This window comes from Rhodotorula graminis (assembly GCF_001329695.1).
Source record: "Rhodotorula graminis WP1 unplaced genomic scaffold RHOBAscaffold_7, whole genome shotgun sequence".
In the NCBI taxonomy this organism is placed as follows: Eukaryota; Fungi; Basidiomycota; class Microbotryomycetes; order Sporidiobolales; family Sporidiobolaceae; genus Rhodotorula; species Rhodotorula graminis.
This window is the reverse complement of record NW_017264934.1, coordinates 122873-139686: the sequence shown is the minus strand read 5'-3', so window position 1 is coordinate 139686 and position 16814 is coordinate 122873. Positions and strand designations below refer to the sequence as shown.

The following is a 16814-nucleotide window of genomic DNA, read 5'->3' as shown; positions in this document are numbered from 1 at the left end:
GGGACGACGACCAAGATGAAGAACGGGCCGTCTCTCTCTCTCTCTCGCGGTCGACCACCTGTTGCAGCTGCGACGAGCGCATCCAGCCATGCCACAGTTCCTACTCGAGGGCCCGACCTTGCCCCCACCAGCCTTGTCCGTCTCGCTCTTCCTCTCCTCCTCGTCCTCTCTCTCGTCCTCCTCCCGGTCATCGCACCGCCTCCCTCGCTCTCTTGCATCACCGCACCCACTCTTGCACCACCGCACCCACTGACACTTGCACCGCCGCACACAGCTTGGCCTTCCTCGTCCCACTCTCGCTCCAAGCCCTCCTCCTCCACCCCGTCTTCCCCTCGACCCTCTCTCGCCTCGTGCGCCTCTTGCTCACCCCGTTCAGCCTCGCCCTCTCGTTCGCAACCCCGTACCGCTACGCCATCGAACCTCGAAACCAGGCCATCGGCGTAAACTGTCCGTCCCCTCTCCCTCTCGTTCCCGCTCTCGGGACCGACCCACTGACTCGCCTCCTCCCGACGCACCGCAACAGTCGTCATCGGCATCATGGGCGCGTACGGCATCATGAAGGGCCTCGAGTGGGGACTCGCAGCCGATCTCCTCCCCTACACCTTTGTCGGCTTCGACCCGGCCACCGGCACCACCGCCAACGCCCAGGACAAGGCCGCCACGACCCGCGACGACCGCCTCGAGGCTCGTCGCCGCCGTCGAGCGCACCTCGCCGCCCTCAGGGCCAAGCGCGCCGCCGAGGACGGGCCGATCGACATCCTGCGCGCGACCGCCCACCTCCTCGTCTCGATGCGCGGCCAGGGCTACGAGTTCTGCGGCACGACGACGGCCCCCTTTGCGCTCGACCACGCCGCCTTCTTCTCGCGCGTCGTCAAAGAGGTCGCGTGGGCCCACCCGCTCCTCGTCCTGTGCTCGGCCGCGCTCCTCGAGCCCCCGACGAGCCGCGACGCCGCCCTGTTCGCCGTCCTCCCCTCGGCCCTCGTCGGCGACCGCGCCCCGCAAGAGCGCGTGCACGCCGTCGGCGAGGCCCTGACCGGGCTCGCCATGGGCACGGCCGTCTTTGCCGCCCTCACGCTCGGGTTCAGCGTCGCGACCCTCGGCGCCTTCCTCGGCACGCTCGTCGTGCGCCGCATCCCGTTCGTCCCCGAGGCCCTGTGCCCGCCACCCTGGGACGCGCGCGAGTACCCGCCACTGTTCAACCTCGCCGAGCGGCCTCAGAGCGTCGCCAAGTTCTGGTCTCACCAGTGGCATTCCTTCTTTTCGCGTGCGCTCGCCCTTTCTCTCTCTCTCCCCCCTCCTCGTCCCTCGACTCACTCGACTCGTTCGTCGCACAGGGCCGTTCCGCTTCCTCGCGTTCAAGCCGACCCAGCGCGTCGTCGCGCCCGTCCTCGGCAAGTCGGCCGCTCGGGCCGCCGGCGTCCTCGCCGTCTTTGCCCTCTCGGCATGGCTCCACGAGTTTGGTGCGTCCCCTCTCTCACTCTCTCTTTCTCGCCGCCCGAGCTCACCCTCGTTTACGAGCGCACAGGCCTCGCCTCGGCCATCTCGACCCTCCCTCGTCCCTCGTCGCCCCTCTCGTTCCTCACCAAGTGGGGCGGCTCGGTCTACTTCCTGTCGCAGGGCGTCGGCGTCGTGCTCGAGGGCGCCTTTACGGCGGCGACGGGCCGCAGGGTGCGAGGCTGGGCCGGCACGGTATGGACGGCGGCGTTTGTCGCGTGCGCGGGAGGGTGGCTCTACTCGGCCTGGTACGCCCCTCTCTCTCTTGCTCTCCTCGCGAATCGACCTCGACCTGACGACGTTCTCTCGCACGCAGGGTCACCCAGGGCCTCGTGCGCGAGGTGCCGCCCGTCCGGTACTGGGCCTGGCAGCGGTACGTCGTCCCGATGGCGTGCCTCCAGCCGCCGCCCGTGTGGATGAACGCGTACCCGACCAGCTACGGGCTCGAGCGGGCGGCATGAGCCGAGGAGGAGCGAGCGAGGGCACCTTGTAGCTTTATCGAGGACGGCGGACGACGAGGGAGGATAGACTCGACGGCGCGCATAGACTCGCACTTTTTGTTCCCTCTCGCACTGCACTGCATCTACTCTCGGACAGGCACGATGAGCGCCTGCGAGAGCGGTCAAGCCGTTGCAGAGCGAGAGCTACCTGCGCCTGCCGCCTTCTCCTCTTCCTCCTCCTCCCCCTCCCGCTCCTCTCGCCGCCTCGACGCTCTCCTCGGCCGCGTTCGCCGCCTGCTCCTCGACGAGCACCGGCTGCGGGTAGAACGCCTCGCCATGTCCACCCTCGCCGCCGTCGTCGTCCGGCTCGCGCGCGACAAAGTGCTCGTACGCGTCGAGCGCGTCGAGGTCGTCGTCGGGCCATGGCGCCGCCTCGCTCGCCTGGACCCGGGGCCCGCTCGTCGCGTGCGACGTCAGGTCGAGCGCGCCGTCGTACGTTCCCTGGGCGCGGCGGCGCAGGGCCGACTCGTCCTCCTGCGGGGCGGGGCAGGCGGTCGTCAGGGCACGGACCTTCTCGAGAGAGATAAAGAGAGAGGCGGGGCGCACAAAGTCAAAATCGTCCTCCTTCTCCTCGTACTCGCGGTTCTCGTCGAGCTCCTCGAAGCCGGGAGCGTACGCGCTCCAGTTCTCGACGACGGGCGTGACCCACAGGTGGATCAGGCCGAGCGTCGACACCGAGGCGATCAGGGGCCGGAAAGGGTGCCACTGCGCGAGGGAGTAAGAGCGCGAGTGCGTGAGGGCCGACGAGAGGGCGAGAGAGAGAGGGAGCGGAGGACGCACAGTCAGGTCCTCGCACGGGTCTTTCGGGCCCTCGAGGATCTTGGCGAGCGCGCCCGTGACGCGGTCCCAGATGTAGATGTTGTGCGCGCCCTTGTGCCCAGCACCTGCGACGTCGATCTCGTCAGGATCCTCGTCGCGCGAGAGAGAGAGAGAGAGAGGTTGACGGACCGCCGATGATGTACTCGCCGTCGCTCGAGAAGCCGCAACCGTTCCAGGGCGTGCGGTTCACGAGGTCCTGGAACTTGTGCTGCACCTCGAAGTACGGGATGCGCGAGTGCCGCTCGGGCGGCGGCTCGAACACGGCCGCCTCGTCGTCGTCCGAGGGCGGTTCAGGAGGCGACGCCGACAGCGTGACGTAGCGGATGCAGCGGTCGTTCGAATTGAGGATCATGGCGCTGTCGAGAGATAACGACGCGAGTCAGGCTCGGAAAGAGACGAGGAGCGAGGGAGAGGCGAGACGAACGTGCCGGCGCGGTTGAACTCGAGGTGCTTGACGGGACTGGCGGCGCCGAGGTACTCGGTCCAGAGGAACTGCGGGAGCGTAGAGGTGAGTCTTTGTAGGCCGACGGGGAGCAAGGGGAGGACGCACCTGCTTGGTGACGACGTCCCAGATGTGGATGTTGCCGCGCGAGGTCCCGACGTAGATGAGGTCGCCTCGAGGGTTGAAGCGCGCGAGCGTCGAGACCTCCCTGCGAGCGTGAGACGTCAGATCGATGGCCCTGAGTCTGCTCGAGAGGAACAAGGGGCGGACCGGATGATCGTCGAGCCCTCCTCGTCGTCCTCGTCGTCCTCCTCCTCGTCGTCTGCCGGCGGCTCGAGCTCCCAGCGCCCGCCGCCCTCTTCTCGCAGGTCGATGAATAGCGGCTGCGTCTGGCCATGTAGCGTCGCGACGAGCATCTTGCTGTTGCCGACGGGCAGGTCGTGAGCTCTCGACTCGTCGGGAAGGGGAACGAGAGGATGAGAGGGAGCGGGCGCACCTGTTCCGAGGATGCAGGGCTGCGCTCGTGACGGGTGCGTCGAAGCGGACGGTATGTCGTCGCTCGCCGGCGACTGTGTCGGCTGCTGACGCCGACAGGTCCCAGATGATGGCGTTCCAGTCGCGCGAGGCCGTGAGGAGGAACCGCGAGTCGCTCGACCAGCTGCGGGGTGGGAGAGGCAGGGTCAGCTCCGTGATCCTCTCCCACAACTTACGCCGCGTGTACGGCAGCGCGGACAGTCGGCGAGTGGAGGAAGAGGAGGAGGAGCACGACGCACCAGACCGAGGTGACGGCCTTGACGTGCCCGTCGAACCAGCGCACGATGCTGCGCGTCTCAAAGTCGAGCACGACGACAGGCCCGTCCTGCCTGCCCACAGCGAGGTAGTGGCCGGCAAAGAGCCCGCTCGGGTTGAACCTCGCGCAGACGGCGGCCGCGTCGATCGAAGTATCGAAGTTCTCGGGGAACGAGGTGGTGAACGGGTCTGTGGAAGGGCCCTGGGTCAGACTCGGGTGCACACAGAGCTCACACAGGGGGAGGGTGACGGACTGAGGAGCTCGAGGTTCATCTCGCTGATGAAGGACGAGGGGCGGCCCGCAAGCGCGTGTGCGACCTCGTGGAGGGCTCGCCAGCCTTGAAGGGAGGTCGAACAGGCGGCTGGTGGCGCGCCTGGGCGCGTGTGCGGCGAGAGAGCAAGCGGAAGTGAGGTTGAGCGGAGAGCCACCTCCTCTCGGCGACCAAGTTCGACTCTTGGCAACGAGCGCTTCCTCTGGCCATGCGAGACGCACACGATGCGATACAGCGAGTCTATTGCGATGTTGAACCGGCTCTACAAACATGATCCCGCGCTCCCTCCTCCTCCCGCCTCTACAGCTTCGAGAACTCCATGTCGGCCTGCTTGACGACGTCGAGGCCGTACAGCTTGCTCTGCGTGGCCTTGTCGCCCCACCGGTCAGGCGACTGGCTGCCCGTCGACGCCTTCTTGAGCGCCTCGTCGCGCGCCTTCTGCGCCGCACCGTCGGGGATGTGCAGCGCCTCGCCTGCCGGGAGGAGAGCTGTCAGTGCGTGCGCTCGAAAGTGACGGGACGGGAAGAGAGAGAGAGAGAGAGGAAGAGGTGGGGAGACGGACCCGTGATGCGCGCCATCTCGACCGCCCAGTCGGCCCGAGGCTTGCGCAGGCGCTCGTACATCTTGAGCGCGTGCGGCACGTCCTCCTTGCTGTGGCACTTGGCCAAGAGCGTACCGAGCACGGCGCCGTCCTCGCCGGCCTGCGCGGCGCCTTGCGCGATGTGCGGGAGCGTCGCGTGCGCCGCGTCGCCGAGGAGGACGACCTTGTGGTCGATCCAGCCCGTCAAGGGCAGATGGATGCGCAGCGCCCACTCGACGAGCTCGCCTTCTGGCGCAAGGCGCAGGCACTGCAGAGACAGAGACAGGGACGAGGTCAAGTCAGCCTCGCCGAGAGCACGCGCAATGAGGGGAAAGGGAAGGAGGAAGAGGAGGAGGGACGGACCTTCATGAGCGACTCGTTCCACCCGTCGAACCGCTTGAGCATGACCTCCTTCGACGCTCGCGCCGTCCAGTCCTCGGTGAGCCCGACCGTGTTGCTGATGTGCGTCGAGACGATGTTGAACGCCTCGTGCGCCTTGATCGGGTACGCGACGATGTGCGCGTCGGGACCTGCACGCGCAAGCGAGGCCATGTCAGTCTCACCTGGGCGAGGAGGGGAAGAGTGACAGAGTGAGCCAGGACGCACCGACCCAGCGAATGGCCGTCGGGTTGTCGATGAGCTGCTTGAGGTCCGGGTCGCTCTCCATCTGCGCCCGCTGCAGAATGACGCCTGCGAGGATGCGAAACCATTAGGGCTCGTCCGTCTAGTCGACGTCGAGAGGTAAAGGAGGACACAGGGACGCACGATATGCCGCCTCGCCCGTCGGGATCGTCTCGTCCACCTCGCCTCGCCGGGCCATCATCTTGCTCCGGATGGCCGACTTGATGCCGTCGGCGGCGATGATGACGTCGTGCTGGACCTCGGGGTGCCCCTTGACCTTGACCTTGCCGTTCTCGAAGTTGACGTCCTCGATGTGCGACTGCGAGCACGAGGGCGAGGTGAGCGCAGTCGTTCCTGGGGCAAGGAGGACGGGGAGAAGGCGCGACGCACCCCGACCTTGAGCTGCGCACCAAGCTCCAAAGCACGATCGAGGAGCGCCTTGTGCAAGTCGCCGCGATGAACGACGAACGCTGGCCAGCCGTAGTCGGGCTCGAGGTTGGCGAACGAGGTCGAGTTGAGCTCCTCGTTGTTGACGTACCGCCGGACGCTCGCGCCGCCAAGTCGCACGGCCTGCGGCGTCAGGCGGTCGAGGACGCCAAAGTGCGACAGCACCCGGCAGAAGTTTGGCGCGACCTGCACACGATGGAGCGAGAAGGTCAGACTCGAGTCGAGGTCCGAGTCCGCGAAGGCGAGGAATGCGACGCACCTGGATGCCCGCCCCGACCTCGCCGATCTCGGGTGCCGCCTCGTAGACCGTCACATGGCGGAAACCGCGCGACACGAGACCGACAGCGCTCGCCTGCGGAGGCGGTGCAGAGGGAGGAGGGGGAGAGAAGTCAGCTGCCTGCGCCCTTGCCTGACAGGCTCCTGCGGCGACTGAGATGCCCTGCTGTCCTTGCGCTCGTCCCTCATGCCCGCGCAAGTGCTCGAGAGCCGTCGGCAGGGCTGCTCCCTCGCGTCCGGGTCGCCGACCTCCCCCAGCTCGACACCGGCTGCACCGACGTGTGCGGCTGCGCCCGCGAGATGCAGGGAGAAGGATGAAAGGAGTGCTCACGAGGCCACCGATACCTGCGCCGACGATGCCGAGCGAGAGGGAATGTGCGAGAGGAGCTCGAGGCAGGAGGGCGGCCGCCATGTCTGCAGAGGCCATGCGGCGGTGAGCGCGGGTGCAGGCGCAGGCGACTCGGCTAGTCGAGCGAGCTGCGAGTGCGACTGCGCAGTGGGCGGTTCTCTGTGCTAGCTGGCTCCTCCTCCTCCTCCTCCTCCACGTGCCCGCTCACCCGCTGGCTCCGCTATCTTCGGCTCTCGGCCACGGTCACTCTGCTCTTGACTTTAGTGCGAGTCGAGTTTTAAATGCATGCTCGCCAGCGGCTGCAGCCGACCTCCGCTAGAAATGCGAGACACCCTCGAGAGAGCGCGCTCGACCGCCGCCGGCGGCTTCCCGACTACGTTCGAAGGTCCGTGCGCGCGAGCGTGCGGGCCCTGTGAGCGACTGGCTGCAACGAGAGCCACACAAAGCGTGCGGGGCGCGCTGCAGAGCTCCGTCCAGCTCGGCGGAAAGCTGACGGAGCCCGACGTCCGACGCTCGCTTTCAGCCGGCGTCGCTGACAGGTGCGGAGGTTGTACCGGCGACGCCGAAGGTGCACTCTGCTCTCCCTCGTTGTCCTCCCTCTCTGTCGAGCTCGTGCGCACTTGCTGCGCCCTCGACGACGCCGACAGAGGTGCGTCAATGCGCAGTCTAGCCACGAGCTGGAGCTGTCCGCGGGCCGTTCTCGCCCGACGGTGGCGGCCGAAGCGTCGCGCAAGTGCGACCGGCCGCAGCCACGAGCTCTTCTCGCGCGATTCTGCACGGCGACGCAGCCACAACTTGAACGGCGATGCATCTCGCACCGAGTCGCCGACCAAGGGCCACGCCGTCTCCTGCGAAGGAACCCGCCGGTTCGACGAGCGCGTGCCATCGGGACGACTTGTCGCGGCCGAGCCTCTGTGCAGCAGCGTCGAAGGGGCGCGCACGTCCGGCTGCAGCTCTGAGTGGATTGCGCTCGCACGCGCCGCCGCCGCTCTCGAGCTGCGTCTTGGCTGGACATTCGTTCATCCGGATCCGCTCGGCTCCATCGATGTCAAGCCTTCTCGCCCCGGACGACGACCCGATCAAGCGCGGCTCCGGTGCGCGCCCCAAGTTTTCGATCAGCCTCCGCCGGGCGCGGACAGTTTCGCCCACCCTGCCCGCCGCATCTCGCATCGACAAGGCGCAGGACGAGGTCATCTCGCCCCGCAGATAACCGCTGGGCTCGGTTGGGGGCGCGTGCGTGGAGCACCGAGCAAGCTGCAGCGCCCCACGCCCCCGAGGCGAGCGATGCTGCGACGGCAGCGACGACGACGTGCGCAACGAGCGCAGTTCGAGCTACGAGCGTCCGTGCGTACGCGAAGCTCGAGCTCGAGCTGTCCGGCGTGCGGCGTGCAGCTCTGTCGCTCGCGCGGCATCTTTCGCTTGCGCTTTTCGCTACGAGATCGCTTTCTCCTCGTTTCCGCTCGCCCGTCGGCCGATCGGGCTTGGAGGGGACAATCCTCCGTGGGCGGTCGCGCGCGCGCGCGCGGACCCTTCGGGCCAGGCGGGACCAGATCTCTCCCCCTCGCGAGCTTCTCCCCCTTCTCGCGCTCGGGTGGGGCTAGCGTGGCAGACTCGCCCAACCTTGTCGGTGGGGTGGCGTCGAAACTGGAGACGAATCGGGGCCAGACGAGGCCCCAGCAGATCGACTGTTGGGGGCTCGAGGTGGGCGGCTCTCCCTCTCGCTCGAGTACAAAGCTCCTCGTCGCTCCTCTCTTCTCAGCTTCCTCTCCACCACTCCAGCTTTCTCCACTCTCTCCCCCGGTCCTTCCCCAAGTCCTCCCTCCCTCGAGCCGCCTCTCTCGCTCCTCGTCCTTCACCGGCTCTCTCTCCCTTCCCCGCCCACCACCACCACTCTCTTTCGACACAATGGCCGGCGGCGCAGCAGCAGCTACTGGTGTCAAGGCGGCGGGTCCTCCCCTGTCCAAGAAGCAGGAGTACTTCGCCTTCGCCCTCATTACCTCGCTCTTCTTCGTGCGTCCCTCTCTCTCTCCCTCTCTATCGCCCGTTTCTCGCCCACTCATGCCTCTCGCCTCTCCTGCAGCTGTGGGGCATCTCGTACGGTCTCATCGACGTCCTCAACTCCAAGGTACAGAAGAGCTTCGGCATCACCAAGCTCCAGTCGACCATGCTCCAGGTCGCCTACTTCGGCGCCTACCTTGTCTTCTCGATGTGCGTCCTCTCTCTCACCGTTCGTACGACAAGTACGAGCTGCGTCTCGACGAACCAGGACGCTAACTTTTGGCCCACCACCTCTCGCAGCCCGGCCTCCCTCTTCGCGTCGCGCTTCGGCTATCGCAAGGCCGTGATTCTTGGGCTCTGCCTGTACTGCTGCGGCGCCCTGGCCTTCTGGCCGTCGGCACACTACGAGGCTTATGGCGGATTTGTCGGTTCTGCCTTCATCATCGCGTGCGGCCTCGCCACCCTCGAGACGGTCGCCAACTCGTACATCACCGTCCTCGGCACTCCTGAGCGCGCCGCCTTCCGCCTCAACTTTGCCCAGTCGTTCAGTGCGTCCCCTCCTCCCGACCCTCCAGTCGGATCCCGACCCTCGAGTCGACCTTCTCAAACTGACTTTCCTCCTCCTGCAGACGGTCTTGCCGCCTTCCTCGGCCCGCTCATCGCCTCCAAGACGTTCCTGACCGAGAAGGAGGCCGACTCGCTCACCTCGGTCCAGTATGTCTACCTCGCCGGTGCGTCCTCGCCTTCTCCCTTCGACGGCGCTCGAACCTCTCGCTCACCTCTCCTTTCTCTCTCGCAGTCGCCTGCCTCGGTGCCGCCGTCGCCGTCCTCTTCTTGTTCGCCAAGCTCCCCGAGATCACCGAGGAGAACCTCGAGGACGAGCAGGAGGCCGCCGGTATCGCCGACACTCGCCCGCTCTGGCAGCGCAAGCACACCATCTTCGGCTTCGTCTCGCAGTTCTGCTACGTTGGCGCCCAGGTCACGACTGCCACCTTCGTCGGTGAGTCCCTCTTCTCGCTCTCTCGACGAGTACCTCGGCGAGCAGAACCTGACGACCTTCTCTCTTCCAGTCAACCTCTTCAAGGAGTCGAAGCACCACGCCATGACCTCGTCGCAGGCCGCCGAGATGCTCACCTACGCCCAGGTCGCATTCATGGTCTCCCGCTTCGCCGCCACGCCCCTCCTCCACTTCTTCAACCCGTCCCTCGTCCTGTCGGCGTTCGCCACGCTCTGCTCGGTCGGCGCCATCGTCATCGCCTCGACTGAGGGGCACGCCATGACGGCCGGCGTCTTCATGATCTTCATCGGCGAGTCGGTCATCTACCCGACCACCTTCTCGCTCGCCACGTCCAACCTCGGTCGCCTCTCGAAGCGTGGAGCCGGTCTCCTCTGCATGGGCGTCGCCGGCGGCGCCGCGTTCCCGCCGATGCAGGGCGCGCTCGCCGACGCCAAGAACACCAACATCTCTTGTGCGTCCCCCTCTCGCCGCTCGCCGACGACCTTTCGTCGCTCGCCGAAGACCTTCCCAAGGAGCTCTCGCACTGACCCTCTCTCTCTCTTCCTGCCCCTCGCAGACATGATCGCCTTTGCCGGCTTCTGCGTCCCCATCATGTACGGCGCCGGCATGTTCTTCTACACTCGCCGCATGGCCGCCACCGTCGCCCAGAACCTCGCTCTCCAGCAGGAGTACGCCGGCAACAACCTCGAGAAGGTCGATTCGACCGACAAGATCGAGGACAGCCAGGTCGAGGCCGCCATCCGCGTCTGAGCTTGTCCTGAGCTCGACGGGCGCGGTGTCGTGCGCGCCGGCGACTCGGTGCGAGGCCGAGTTGCGAAGGTCGTTTTGTGTTGTTCTTGCCTGCAGTTCTGTGCCTCGTTCCCCTCTTTGTCCTGTTCGCTCTTTTAGACCCACCCACACTCTCTAAAACTCGCAATGTACCTCGAGATCATCCCCCTCTGTCTGTGCGCCTCGGTGAGCTCGAGAGCCTTCCTCGTCTGCTCCTTCTCCTGCCGCTCGGGCCTCTCTTCAGCTTCTGTCAAGCATTCGGTCGAGCTCTCGTGCTAGGTTCTCTCTCTTCGGGCGACGCTTCGAGTACACAAAGCGGCCATCACTGGGCCTCTGCCTGTACTGCTGGAGCGCCCTCGCCTCGTGGAGAAGAAGTACAGCGGCTGCCTCGGCTCGGCCTTCCTCATCGCGTGCGGCCTCGCCCTGCGCTCCAGCCTTCGCATACGAGAGAGCCTCACGGAAGCTGGGACTACCCGAGGCGTGCAGAGACTCAGAGAGGCGAGCGGTTGGCTCGGAAGGCCGGCAGCCACTTTCGCTTTTCCGGCTCGCGCGACAGAGCACGGCCACTCTCGACGCTGCAGATAGCAAGAACGCAATACGATGCAGTACACGCTCGACGCGCTAAAGCCTCGAGGCGCGCTACGACCGCCTCCTCGCCCACTCGCCTCGTCAGACCGAGTACACTGCGAGCGGGAAACGACGCTCGTCAGGCTCGCGTTCGGCCGCTCGACCGAGCAGAGAGAGAGAGAGAGAGGTCGACGCACCCTTGAGGTAGTTGATCTCGAAGTACGCCTCGACGAACGCTGCAGGGTCGCGCACGGCGTCGGCGCAAGTCGGGTAGTCGGCGGCAGCCGAGCCCGAGCTGCCAACGTTGGCGCAGGTCGCGGTCGGTCCCGCCCAGTCGCCGCAGGTGCTGCAAAGGGGGGCGAGAGAGAGCGCGAGAGAGGGAGAAAGGGAGGAGCGGGCGAGAAGAGGGGAAAACAGGTTGGCGAGGGTCGAGATGAGGTCGATCGCGAGCGGGGCTGCCGCCACGCCGGCGGCTGCGAGGCTGGAGAGGGCGACTGCGCCGTGCCGCATGCTGGGCGGGAACAGGTGGACGCGAGGTGGCCGGACGACGAAGGGAGAGAGGAGAGGCGAGTGGAACGCGTGAGCGCGATCAAGGGGCGAGGCGGGCTCGACTCGAGTGCATTGCAGCTACTCCCTCCAGGCCTGTCATCCTGGCCGCAGCCTCGCCTGCAGTGTGCTGGCGAGGAGGACGAGAGGGCGACGAGGCAAGTTGGCGAAAGCGGTCTCGTCCTCGTCCCTCTCTCGCTACCGCCTCGAGCCAGTCCAGCCATGGCCGAGTCTCCCGATCGCACTGCTGCGCCCACTCGCATCCACCAGCCGTCGCCCCTCGCCGCCGAGGTGTCGTTCTCGCCCGCCCAACTCGAATCCTCATCGCTCCCCGCCGAGTCGGACCCGGACTCGCTCCACCACGAGCGCCAGTACGCCGACGCCAAGCGCACCGAGGCCCGAGAGGACGCACAAGAGCTCCACAACTTTCGCGAGCTCGCCCTCGAGCGCCAACGCGCCATGGCCGCCGGCTCCTTCTCGTCGTCCTCCCAGGGCGGCCACTTTGAGCCGTTCGTCGGCTCGCGAGTCGGCAGCCCAATCCCGGACAAGCACGGTCTCGGCTGGCCAGGTGCGCTCCACTCTCCTCCTCTCGTCCCTTCCCCCTCCTCTCGTCCCTCCCGTACTCCGCCGCTGACCTCTTTGACTCTGTCCGCGCAGGCAAGGGCACGCTCGCCCGCCTCGAGTCGACCGCCGACGAGAAGCTCGCCCGCGAGAAGAAGCTCGCCGACGCCGTCAAGACGGTCCTCGAGTGCATCGGCGAGGACCCGGAGCGCGACGGCTTGATCAAGACGCCCGAGCGGTACGCCAAGGCGCTCCTGTGGATGACCAAGGGCTACGAGGAGCGCTTGCCCGGTGCGTCCCTCCTCTCTGTCTCTCGAGAATCACGCACAGTCCTGACACCGAGCACTCTCTTGCAGACGTGATTGGCAACGCCATCTTTGCCGAGGACCACGAGGAGATGGTCATCGTGCGCGACATCGACATCTTCTCCCTGTGCGAGCACCACATGGTCCCCTTCCACGGCAAGGTGCGTCCCCTCGTCGTCCTCTCCTGCCCTCGCCGAGCCCCGACCCGACCCTGACGCCCCTCCCTCGTGCAGGTCTCGATCGGCTACATCCCGAACAAGTTCGTCCTCGGCCTGTCCAAACTGGCGCGCATCGCCGAGACGTTCTCGCGACGACTGCAGGTGCAGGAGCGCCTCACGAAGCAGATCGCGACCGCCATCGACGAGGCGATCCGGCCCATGGGCGTCGCCGTCGTGATCGAGGCGACGTGAGCTCCCTGCCGCCTCGCCTGTACAGCGAGCGACGACTGACTCTTCTGCGCACTCACAGGCACCAGTGCATGACGATGCGGGGCGTGCAGAAGCCCGGCGCGTCAACGATCACGTCGTCCATGCTCGGCGCGTTCCGCCGCAGCGACAAGACACGCGCCGAGTTCATGTCGCTCATCCGCTCCCACCAGCGATGATGCTCGTCAGCCGCCATGCTCGTCAACCGAGCGTCGCCCTCTCGCCAGCACACCTCGCAACTTTGACCCGCATCCCTCGCACCACTCGCCCGCATCCCTTCCTCCCCCTTTCCTCGATACCTCGAGCGGTCCCTGGCCTTCAACGCGGCCCGACCTGCTCCCTGCACCTTTGCGATACCCCTCTCTCCTCCTCCTCCTCCTCAACGAGCTGTCCAACCTTGGTTTATGTGCCCTCTCTCTCCCACTCTCTGCGCCGGCCGGCGACCTCGTCTCCCTCATCTCCTTGCGTAGTGCCTTGTACCTTCAACAGTGACTCGCCCTGTACTGCGAGAGAGAGAGAGCGCGCGGCGAAAAGGCGAGACGAGTTCTCGAGCACGCGCGTCGAGCGCGTCTCGACCGCCTGAGATGGACTTCCCTCGCCGCTCCTCGTCCCTCCCCTCCGCCCACGCCCACCGCCCCGGCGTCTGCCCAAGCTGGCTTCGATCCTGCCCACGGCGCACTCGCGGCCCACGTCCCCGCTGTACCCTCCCTCGGGCACCTCCGCGTCGTCGCACCACCACCCTTCCCAGCAGCCAGCGAGCCCGTTCGCCCTCGCCTCGTCCTCGTCCGCCTCGCCAGGAGCAGCAGCAGCACCAGCACCAGGCGCACCGACCGCCTCGGCCAGCTCGCGACCCGCCTCGCCCTCGTTCTCGTCGGCCCACTCGGCGTCGCCGTCCCAGGAGAACGACGCGTTCGACTTGGCCACGAGCTCTCGTCGTCGTCCCGGCAAGCGCACGTCCACGATGGGCCCCTCTTCCTCTTCGTCGTCGTCGCTCCCGCACTATGTCGAGCCCGACACGCCCATGATCGGCTCGACCGGGCGACACCCGAGGCGACCAGGCGGCGGCGCGGGAGGCGGCGGCGGCGGCGGCGGCGGCGTCGCCCTGTGGAAGCGGCCCCGAGTCGTTGGCACGCTCCTGTTCGCCGCGCTCGTCGTCCTCCTCGTCCTCCCCGACGACAACCGCGCGCGCACGCACGGCGCCCTGAGCAAGGCCGGCGTGCCCCTCCCCGACGAGCTCCCCGAGCGGCTGCAAGGGTTCCTCGACTACATCAACTGGGACGACGGCCGCAACGACCTGCGCTACGTGCCGCCGCCTCCACCGCCGATCGAGGACGAGGACATGGGCCTCCCCGACGAGGACCTCGAGACGCCGCACCGCCTCGACCCGAACGGCCACATGGTCGTCGCGCCCCTGTCGACGTTCGCCGAGCCGCCCAAGCCGCACCCGATCTTTACCCTCATCAAGCGCGCCGAGCAGGACTGGAACCGCAAGGTGCACAAGCAGAGCAAGACGCTCAAGGACGCCGTGCACGAGTACCGCCGGCGGTACAAGCGCAACCCGCCGCGCGGGTTCGACAAGTGGTGGGCCTACGCCAAGGCCAACCGCGTCATCCTCGTCGACGAGTACGACCAGATCCACCGCGACCTCGAGCCGTTCTGGGCACTGTGCGTCCCGCTCTCCCTCTCCTCCTCGCCCGAGCCCGACTCGTCGGCCTCGAGCTAACCCTCCCTCCTCCCGCAGTGAGCCGCAGGACCTCGCGCACCGCGTTCGCGTCATGCAGGAGCGCGACGAGACGTTCACGATCCAGGTCACCGACGGCAAGGTGGCCGAGGTTGGCGAGCAGGCGTTCCTTCGTCGCGCCAAGGACCTGGGCGACCTCATCCGCCGCTTCTCCGACTACGTCCCCGACGTCAACCTCACCTTTACCCGTCACGATCAGCCGGCGTGCCAGCTCGACTATTATCATCGCGACCGCATGGTCGAGCTCGCCCAGCTTGGAGAATGTGCGTCCTCGTCCTCCCTTCCTCCTTCCCCTCTCGCGCCCTCGACTGACTCGATCCTCCCGCACACAGCGTGGGGCCCGTCCGACTACACGCACGACTCGGACCCGAATCTGTCGAACTGGGCGATCGGCTGCCCGCCGGCGTCGCCGTTGCGCAAGCTCGAGCAGTCGATCCTCGACGAGGTCTACGAGGAGGACGGCGACGTGCCCAAGCCCGCCATCATCGAGCGCTTCAAGCAGGCGTACGCGGCGTCGAGCAAGGCCGAGTCCGGCACGAGGTCGTACATCGCCGACTACCAGTCGGCGCTCGACGTGTGCCAGCATCCCGAGACGATGAACTTGCACGGCTTTACGTCGGTTAGCGGCACCGACCCGGGTCCTCTCGTGCCCCTGTTCACGTTCGCCAAGACCAACGTGCACTCGGACATCCTCGTCACGCCGCTCGAGCAGTACTCGGACTCGTACATCGGCTACGACCCCGACTGGGACAAGAAGTCGAACGACAAGCTCATGTGGCGCGGCTCGACGACCGGCATCGACTTCTACGTCGGCAACGACTGGAAGAATTCGCAGCGAGCGCGGCTCCACTTCAAGGCCAACGAGAAGGACGGCAAGGAGGACGTCCTGTGGGCCGAGGGCGACGGCGCCGTCCAGGAGACCAACTACCTCGTCAACGGCCTCAACCGCGCCTACATGGACGTGTCGTTCGCCGGCGGGCCGGTCCAGTGCGACGAGCCGACGTGCAAGGTCATGGCCGACCTGATCGACTTCAAGGAGACGATGGGCCTGAGCGACGCGTACCAGGTGCGCCCCCTCTCTCGCCCTCTCCCTCTCCCTCTCTCTCCCTCGTCGACGAGCTCGGGAGCCTGACGACGTCGACCTCGCGCAGTACAAGTACGTCATGGACGTCGACGGCAACGGCTGGTCGGGCCGGTTCCACCGCCTCATGTCGATGAAGGCGTGCGTCCTCAAGTCGACCCTGTTCCCCGAATGGTACGGCGACCGCATCCAGCCGTGGCTCCAGTGCGTCCGCTCTTTCCTCTTCTCGCGCTTCCTCGCCCTGTCGTCGAGCGCTCGCTCACCCTCTCCCTCGCCCTCTCGCGCAGCTACGTGCCCGTCAAGGTCGACTATTCGGACCTGTACGACATCATGACGTTCTTCCGCGGTACGCCTGACGGCAAGGGCGCCCACGACGAGCTCGCAAAGAAGATCGGCACGGCGGGCAAGCACTGGGCGCGCGACCACTGGCGCAAGCAGGACATGGCCGCGTACATGTGTGCGTCCCTCTCTATCTCTATCTTTCTCCTTCCTCGCCGTACCCTGACACCTGACTCGTCATCGTGCGCCCACAGTCCGCCTCTCGCTCGAGTGGGCCCGCCTCCTGCACCGCAACGACGACGAGCCGGGCTCGCTCGACTTTGAGTTCTGGATCGACTGAGCGGCGCTCTCTTCCCTTTCGCCTCGTCGACCCGCCCTCCTCGTGCTGCGCACTGCGCGTCGTCGACCTCCTTCACCTGTCGACCCTCAAGAGACACTTTGCCGATCCCTCTTCCTCCCTCGACCTCATCTCCCTCACGCCCTCACACGACTCGCCGCATCCTCCCGCACCTCTGCCTCGACATCATCCTCTTGTCTTCCATCCATTCTCGACGATCTCGCTGTGTATACCCCCGCCCCTAGAGTACTCTGTCCTGCATCGCGATTTTCCTCTCGACCGTCGTCTCGGCGAGAGGCTCGACCGCCTCGAGGTCCTTCTCGGCTGCTCGCGCTCCGCCTTGGACAGTGTGCGTCGTCGAGCGCTTCGTCGAGGGCGGTCAAGCTTGCTGTTTGCGCTGAACGAGGTGCGTCTCTTCTTCTTCCTCGTCCTCCTCCTCCTCCTCCTCTTCCTGACGCGCTCGTCTCTCCCGGCTACAGGCCGCGCAGCTTGCGGTCGATCGAGTCTCTTTCGGTCTCGGCCAGGAGACGTTCCAGGGGGCGTGCGCGCGGACTTGCTCCTGTCCGCCTCGCCGGCTTGTCCGCGCACATTCCGCTTCG

General features: G+C 66.7%; 7 protein-coding genes across 7 annotated transcripts; 4 read left to right on the top strand and 3 right to left on the bottom strand.

Moving 5' to 3' along the window:
* Nucleotides 1–15: 15 nt before the first annotated feature.
* On the top strand, nucleotides 16–1955 carry RHOBADRAFT_53614 (uncharacterized protein; the record flags this gene model as incomplete). The annotated part of the gene is made up of 6 exons (XM_018416918.1): nucleotides 16–29; nucleotides 275–447; nucleotides 524–1264; nucleotides 1335–1460; nucleotides 1526–1742; nucleotides 1811–1955. The coding sequence occupies 6 exons, from the start codon at nucleotides 16–18 to the stop codon at nucleotides 1953–1955; spliced, it is 1416 nt and encodes a 471-aa protein (XP_018270702.1).
* A 12-nt stretch (nucleotides 1956–1967) lies between these two features.
* RHOBADRAFT_53613 (uncharacterized protein) lies at nucleotides 1968–4427 on the bottom strand. The gene is made up of 10 exons (XM_018416917.1): nucleotides 4299–4427; nucleotides 4029–4233; nucleotides 3752–3913; nucleotides 3526–3675; nucleotides 3364–3463; nucleotides 3238–3305; nucleotides 2943–3169; nucleotides 2775–2878; nucleotides 2541–2699; nucleotides 1968–2468 (listed from the first exon to the last, which is right to left on the bottom strand). The coding sequence occupies exons 1-10, from the start codon at nucleotides 4315–4317 to the stop codon at nucleotides 2139–2141; spliced, it is 1524 nt and encodes a 507-aa protein (XP_018270701.1). The 5' UTR covers nucleotides 4318–4427; the 3' UTR covers nucleotides 1968–2138.
* Nucleotides 4428–4539: 112 nt separating this feature from the next.
* Nucleotides 4540–6742, bottom strand: RHOBADRAFT_66460 (uncharacterized protein). The gene is made up of 8 exons (XM_018418972.1): nucleotides 6572–6742; nucleotides 6224–6316; nucleotides 5908–6150; nucleotides 5662–5836; nucleotides 5503–5586; nucleotides 5260–5426; nucleotides 4879–5164; nucleotides 4540–4789 (listed from the first exon to the last, which is right to left on the bottom strand). Exons 1-8 carry the CDS (start codon nucleotides 6665–6667, stop codon nucleotides 4617–4619), a joined length of 1317 nt encoding a protein of 438 aa, XP_018270700.1. The 5' UTR covers nucleotides 6668–6742; the 3' UTR covers nucleotides 4540–4616.
* Nucleotides 6743–8494: 1752 nt separating this feature from the next.
* RHOBADRAFT_48487 (uncharacterized protein) lies at nucleotides 8495–10543 on the top strand (the record flags this gene model as incomplete). Its single annotated transcript, XM_018415144.1, has 7 exons — nucleotides 8495–8599; nucleotides 8670–8797; nucleotides 8888–9135; nucleotides 9217–9318; nucleotides 9387–9587; nucleotides 9658–10056; nucleotides 10162–10543. The coding sequence occupies 7 exons, from the start codon at nucleotides 8495–8497 to the stop codon at nucleotides 10353–10355; spliced, it is 1377 nt and encodes a 458-aa protein (XP_018270699.1). The 3' UTR covers nucleotides 10356–10543.
* Nucleotides 10544–11042: 499 nt separating this feature from the next.
* RHOBADRAFT_44163 (glycoside hydrolase family 16 protein) lies at nucleotides 11043–11450 on the bottom strand (the record flags this gene model as incomplete). The annotated part of the gene is made up of 3 exons (XM_018414362.1): nucleotides 11043–11056; nucleotides 11138–11286; nucleotides 11356–11450. The coding sequence occupies 3 exons, from the start codon at nucleotides 11448–11450 to the stop codon at nucleotides 11043–11045; spliced, it is 258 nt and encodes an 85-aa protein (XP_018270698.1).
* A 495-nt stretch (nucleotides 11451–11945) lies between these two features.
* Nucleotides 11946–13275, top strand: RHOBADRAFT_53609 (uncharacterized protein; the record flags this gene model as incomplete). Its single annotated transcript, XM_018416916.1, has 5 exons — nucleotides 11946–12054; nucleotides 12144–12338; nucleotides 12404–12513; nucleotides 12586–12758; nucleotides 12821–13275. The coding sequence occupies 5 exons, from the start codon at nucleotides 11946–11948 to the stop codon at nucleotides 12954–12956; spliced, it is 723 nt and encodes a 240-aa protein (XP_018270697.1). The 3' UTR covers nucleotides 12957–13275.
* An 898-nt stretch (nucleotides 13276–14173) lies between these two features.
* RHOBADRAFT_15178 (glycosyltransferase family 90 protein) lies at nucleotides 14174–16218 on the top strand (the record flags this gene model as incomplete). Its single annotated transcript, XM_018412242.1, has 6 exons — nucleotides 14174–14442; nucleotides 14519–14785; nucleotides 15143–15584; nucleotides 15670–15803; nucleotides 15887–16056; nucleotides 16133–16218. The coding sequence occupies 6 exons, from the start codon at nucleotides 14174–14176 to the stop codon at nucleotides 16216–16218; spliced, it is 1368 nt and encodes a 455-aa protein (XP_018270696.1).
* Nucleotides 16219–16814: the final 596 nt, after the last annotated feature.